General features: G+C 41.3%; 1 protein-coding gene across 1 annotated transcript in view; it reads left to right on the top strand.

The window, feature by feature from the left end:
- The window catches only part of T265_15503 (hypothetical protein), a gene marked incomplete at both ends in the record, with an annotated part of 38,504 nt that extends 32,289 nt beyond the window's left edge, over positions 1 to 6,215 (top strand). The window contains 2 exons of the mRNA XM_009178431.1: positions 644 to 726; positions 4,855 to 6,215. Coding sequence (XP_009176695.1) covers positions 644 to 726; positions 4,855 to 4,980 — 209 coding nt within the window. The remainder of the gene's footprint in view (positions 1 to 643; positions 727 to 4,854) is intronic.
- Between the last annotated feature and the right edge of the window lies 1 nt (position 6,216).

Consider the following 6,216-nt stretch of genomic DNA (forward strand, 5'->3'; position numbering starts at 1 on the left):
CTATGCACTTCACGGCTGTGTGTAAGGTGAGATATTGCAATAGTGCCCAAACCCAAACAAGTGGGCGATTAGAGTTCTCAGTCAAAGCCTCTGGCGCAAAATCCTGACCTCAAGTCTGCACTGGTTGGCATGAGAGGTTAGCATGAGTAACCTAAAGTTTGGGGAACACGTTTATTCTAGATCCAAACCAGTAGGACCAGGATGTTGTTTGTCAGACGTTTATAAACTAATTAACCTGGTGAAATAGACTCTATGGATGTTAAAGTGACATCCTCCAGTACGACTGAACGGGTCCCTGGGGTAGGCCAACCCTCGCACTGCCAGGCAGATAGGAAGAGAGAAAGTGTGTGGCCAACGGAATCAACAACGTCGAATGTAGTAGCTCAGTCAGCCATAGTGAAGATTGTTGGAGAGTTTCTGATAACATCATTCCTTTTACATCACCTTGCTCGGACAATAATAAATGCAGTGCAAATTTTTTCAGTAACTGTGAAATCTTCACTATCTACTAGTCCATTTGCTACAAAGCAAGATAAAATCAACAGCGTGGGATGCTTATTCTTTTGGGTTGATTCTTCGGAACCTCGACACAATCAATATCTTCTACCATTTTGTGATCATTGCATTTATGTTCTCTCCACAGGTGAGGAAGGTACAGGAGGAAGTGAAATTCATTTGAAGCGAACCGACATATCAACTTTCAATAACGTACTCTTCTGGATAAAGGTGGGTCGTTTTCATTGGGTTGCTAACCAAATACTTTAAGTTTTCAGTGGACGATTTTGTTAACCTATGACTCTTCAGGCAATTACTAACTGGTCAGCAGTAGTTTTCTGAACAGCTGATAAATGAAACTCGCGCAGAAATCACCGAAGCAGAAAGAAGACAAGGATTCTAATTGAAAAATTAATACAGAATAAATGAACGCAATCAGATGATACTGATTGTGTCTCTTGCCTTTCCCTCGATTGAATCCCTCATCAAAAATATCACCTCCAAATTAAGCCACATCAATCCGGTTGTGCAAGATTTGGCCTGGCACCCTCAACGTCCTAACGACAGAAAAGGCCCCAAAATTACACCATAGTGGTTATTGTGGTCTAAAACCGCCTCTTGAGAAGACTGGATGCATGTAGTTTCCTGCCGCTTTGACATAGGCACAAATCTGGCTAGTCCCTCCAAGAACGACTAGGCTCGTTGAGATCAGGGGCCTTAAAATATGCGTTTAACCGGACTTGAATGCTTCCACTCTCTTTAACGCAGCAACGCCTGCCGAATTAGGTCACCACGCAGAAAAACTCATTTTTTGTTTCTGGAGCGACAGCGTTTGATCTGTCCTTTCTGGTGGTCTGTCTAGTGAGGGAGCAGAGAAAGATGGTTGGTCTTATTTAAACAAGCGCAATAGTTTTTCTCAAGAATATTCAGCCTGAGCAAACGTCCTTCAGCCGAAAGAACCATATGATAACCAGACGAAAACAGTGGATATTTGAACTAATACACAGGCCTCCATAAAAAATGAGCCAGTGTTTTTGGTTTCCCTTCGAAAGGGAACATATCAACCAGAACTGCTAGTTTTGGATTAGTTTATTACAATTATTCATACCTAATTCATTATAATAAGTCAAGCGGAATAACTGGTCGCCCAGCACATCAATTTTTGGAATGAGTAGAGTGAAATCAAGTCAAATTACGCGAATGCGACCTCACACCGAGCCAGGTACGTTTAAGTTATGGGATACCGTTTAGATAAGGAAGAATTTACCCACAACCCACTAAAGATTTTTCTTTGATTAAAGGTGAAATGATTGTAGTTTGCAAACAAAATATAAGGCTTTGACAAAGACGACAAAACCCGCACAGCAGTTGGTTCCATTCGCTGTGCCTCTGTTAAATTATGTACGCAAAATGACTGAGTTGACAGCAGTTCACCCGCAGTGTTCTGCAGGAAGGTTCGTCTCAATAATGTTAACAACTTCTTGGGTGGATAGCTAGCAACTCGAATGGTTACCCATTGTGAAGAAAACTGATAATAACATTGTAATCCGTTTTCCGTTGGGCTATATAAATATAAAGAGGTGGACCCCAAAGCAGAAAGCTTCCGAGACTAGGGAGAATAGCTTTATTTAAAAATTGCTTCCATAAGAAGAATGAAGTGTTTCGCGAGGGACACGCCTCCGAGAAGAGAACACTTTCAGAAAGAAATGATTCACTAACTTTGTGCCAAAACGGGCCTATTTTCTCTACTTCGAAATTAAGTAGTGTATTTGCAACTGGCCTTGACAGCCGGCCTCTAGGATATCGAACAATTTCATCAGGGGCCTTGACTCCATATATGGGAAGTCGTTCGATCCCTACAGTGTTAGCTAGCTATCAGTACCAACGAAGTTTGCTTGTAGCCCTCAGTCGCATCTTACCATTATTCGGTCACAAGATGACAGTCATCCTAGTCCACAGGAAGGAGAAAGAGAAAATCAAGTCGTTTTTCCATCAACATCAAGGTCATTGAGCGTTCTAACGCTGAACTAAGGGTATTAATGCAAAACGACGGGTCGCAATGTGATGCTGGTTAATCGATAGTCATTGCTCGAAAAAATAAAAATTCTCGAAATTGCTGAGAGACTGAGAACGATGACACCGGAAAATGTGGACAGTAAAGTTGACTCAAGACCTGGTACCTTCAAACTCGGAAAAATTCACGCACATAATATCGGAGATGAGGAAAATATAGCTCATAACTGAATGGGGCGTTTCCATGGGTCAGAAAAACGGAGTTATATTATACAGGTCAAAAAATACTTTTGTAAATAGTAACGCAAGGGGACAAATAGTCTGTGCATAGTAAACGAGCAACACTTGAGGCGACTGGACGGTTGCAATTGCAGCGTTGTATTGTCACAATTCCACGCACTATCAACAGTATTTTTTTATAGTTGTGGCCCAATTATCACAGCATTATCAACAGGGTAATGTACTAAGAGCTCATATTTGGATACTTCGGATGCTACCAGAAGCCTTTTCCAGTAATTTATACCATTGAACTACACAGTACGAAGCACTCAACTTGTATGGTAACATCAGATCCGAATTAGGCCACGAACTCGTCAAGGTATTTATGAGTCACGTAGCAAAACACTAAAGTGAAGTTCCGCTTTTACGGAAGTTGGTAACTAGATTTGTCAAGGTTTTGTGCCCAATCTGCTAGTCATTCTGGATTCATTTTTGAGTTTGAATGTGTCGTAAAGAGGTCAGAGCTACGAACAACCACCCACTGCTTTTCCTTTTGATACTGAAAATAAGCAGGATCCGGTGATATTATTCTTTCAACTCACTATATATGGTCCAAATACGAAATGTAGTTAGGTAAACGTGAATTCAGACTTTCCTGTTGGATTGTAGAATAGGGATAAAATATTAAGTGATTGCCGAGCAAATAACCTCCATGTAATGGTCAATAGAATGTCCCCCTGGCTAAATTTTATTTATAGCAGCGTGCAGTAGCTGAATCTAGTGGATATTGCAGGGCCACCTGATAAGTTCAACATCGGTTTCAAACGACATACTGCAAACAGTTTCTCGTAGTAAGCGAAAATGCCATTCTATGTGTCCAGTGCAACTTTACTGCTGTAACCTTACGACTTTATGTTATATGAACCAGTATGAAAAGCTGATTGGCATGTTTACGGACAGGATAATCATCGTTTAAAAGTGCTGAGCGTGCCACTATCCACTACAATTTTGTACAATACAGAGGGTCATTAGTGCGCCAGAAAACGAGGGACTGGGCCTCCGTCACTGTGTCTACAGCTTTTGTAGTACGCACATTGCAACTCTGAAAGACAACTGCTGAATGCTCATTTGTACTGTTGGCTTTCAAGCATTCAACTGGCGATACGTCAGTACAGGTCCCATTACCATGCAGTCGGGGACGATTTTGATGTTTCTGGATTACTGGTCCTTATAAGAGATGTCTCCTTTAAGGTCAGGGAATTCTATCACTGTGGCCAAACCCACATCCTCTGTCAGTGACTCATCACAATAGATCCTCAGCAAACAGAGAAAACAAACGCTCTAGCCGATTTATACGAAAATTATGGGACTCGCTCAGTGTGACGGCATACATATTTCTTGGCCTCCCATTCACTATCAGCATGTACGCAGCAAAGCATTGAGTAGATCCCGAAAACCAGTAGACCTTCTTTAAAGATCTCGTAGCCTATTTGAGGGAATCGCATTACATTTTGAGTCCATTTTAGAATAAAGTCCGTTACTTATCAAATTTAGACATCTTATATCACACAAAAGTACGCTGTCGAGGTTTAAACGGAGAACCACGCTGGACTGCATAATTTTCACAATTTTAAAAACGCCAAACCGTGAGTACTCTTCCAGCACTAGCACTACATTTTCATTCCTGAAACCAGTGTTATAAAGACCGCCGTTTGAAAAGAGATCCTTGTACCGCAATACTTTATGATGTCAGGCCTCCCAGAGCTGGTGGGCTCAGGGGCGGTTAGCACCCGGGATTCTTCAAGTAACATTTTAGCTTGTAAATTTTTCAGTAACAGGCTGTCTGTGCTACTTATCAGTATCGCTTTCTATGCACAGTGAGCTACAGTCTCTGCTCACTTTAGGAGTGAGAATCTTTAACCACCGGGTCTTTCTAGTTACTGTTCTCAGAGTACAGCTTACTAAAACGAAAAATAACCTTCACATATTAGTGACATTGCACATCATACAACAGAATACAAAGTCATACCTCCCAAATAACTAGTTGTTTTAAGAAGAGCGGATTAATGTCGCCAAAAGCCACATTTATATAAACTATTAATAATTAAAATAGTATGCTTGTTTCAGACTCATATGCAAACAAATCGGGAATATGAACAACGGCTGCTATCGACAAGCAAATTTGACCAACAGGCGGATGAAATAAGAATGGACCACTACCGAATAACGGAAGCCATTGAATTACTAAAGTAATATGCCACTTTACTTTTGTCAGTAATTGTACTTGTTTTTAGTGAAGTTGTGAAAAAGGACCGTGAAAAGGTCAACGAGCTGCTGAAAGAACTACAATTGTGGAACCAGCGACATGCATGGAAATTTGTCTCAAGAGGTTCACCGCCACCTAGCTCGTTAAGCGATTGGGCGACAACATCCGAGTCTGATATATCTGACACGGATATTTCTCTGGTAGACAGTGGAACTTCTAAAACAGAGATGAAGACTGTGTTAGAAAAAAAGCATCTAACTGTTTCAACGAAAGAATATTACCCCAGCATGACATACGCTCTACCAGCAATTTTTACCTACAACCACGGAAGTTGTTCGGAGGAGGCCTCCAGCGACAGCTCAAGTATTTATGAAGTTAATTGGGAAGATGGTACAAAACTGCTTTATCGCTGGAGACCTTACTCCGGGACCGAGTCGCCAGACAGGGCTAGTCATTCAGCGTCTTCGACGGAAAGTGAAGATGTTGATTTGGAACAGTATATACTACACTCTCGTGATAAAAGCGTTCCGGTCGAAATCACATCGCAAAGAGAATCAGGTCCGAGGCGAGAGAAAAAAATGTACAGAAGTCTTAGGTTACTCAACACATCTAAGCTGGACTCCAAGTACTCCGTTGTTTACATCGAGGTTGCTAAAACACCACAACAGGCTTCAGGAAAGGAGGGAACAGAAGTCAGCATCCTTGACCAAAAAGACAAGATGGTTCAGGTTGACACGACCATTAGAATGCCGCGCGTAAGAAAAATAGTCGAAGTCAAGGAAGAGGAAGATGAAAGTTCAATAAGAAGAAGCAGGCGAATGACGAGGATTTTTGCTCCAAAACAAAAAATGAAGGAAGCAGCAGTGCAGAGCATTATAGAGAGAAAACACTGCGAAACTCAAACCAAAATGCCAAGCGAACAGGGTGCAATTAGGGAGGAAACAAAAGATACAGAAGAGGAAGAACAATCACTCATAACCATCCGAGAAATAAAAATAAAAGGAACAGGGTTAACAAAGGAAGATTATGGAAAAAAAGGTACTGACAAGGAAGAAACCGAAGAAAACAGAGAAAAAACAGGGGAACAGGCAAATAAAAAGTATACAAAAGAGAAAAAAATGTTGTCAGAAACCAGAAGATACGAAAGAGAGAAGCAAAGAAAGACGGCTGAACAAAAGGACGTCCCAACGGAGATGATCGACGCTTGGTGTTCGGCAAGCTCC

The sequence above is a fragment of the Opisthorchis viverrini genome (genome assembly GCF_000715545.1).
Source record: "Opisthorchis viverrini unplaced genomic scaffold opera_v5_549, whole genome shotgun sequence".
Taxonomy (NCBI): domain Eukaryota; kingdom Metazoa; phylum Platyhelminthes; class Trematoda; order Opisthorchiida; family Opisthorchiidae; genus Opisthorchis; species Opisthorchis viverrini.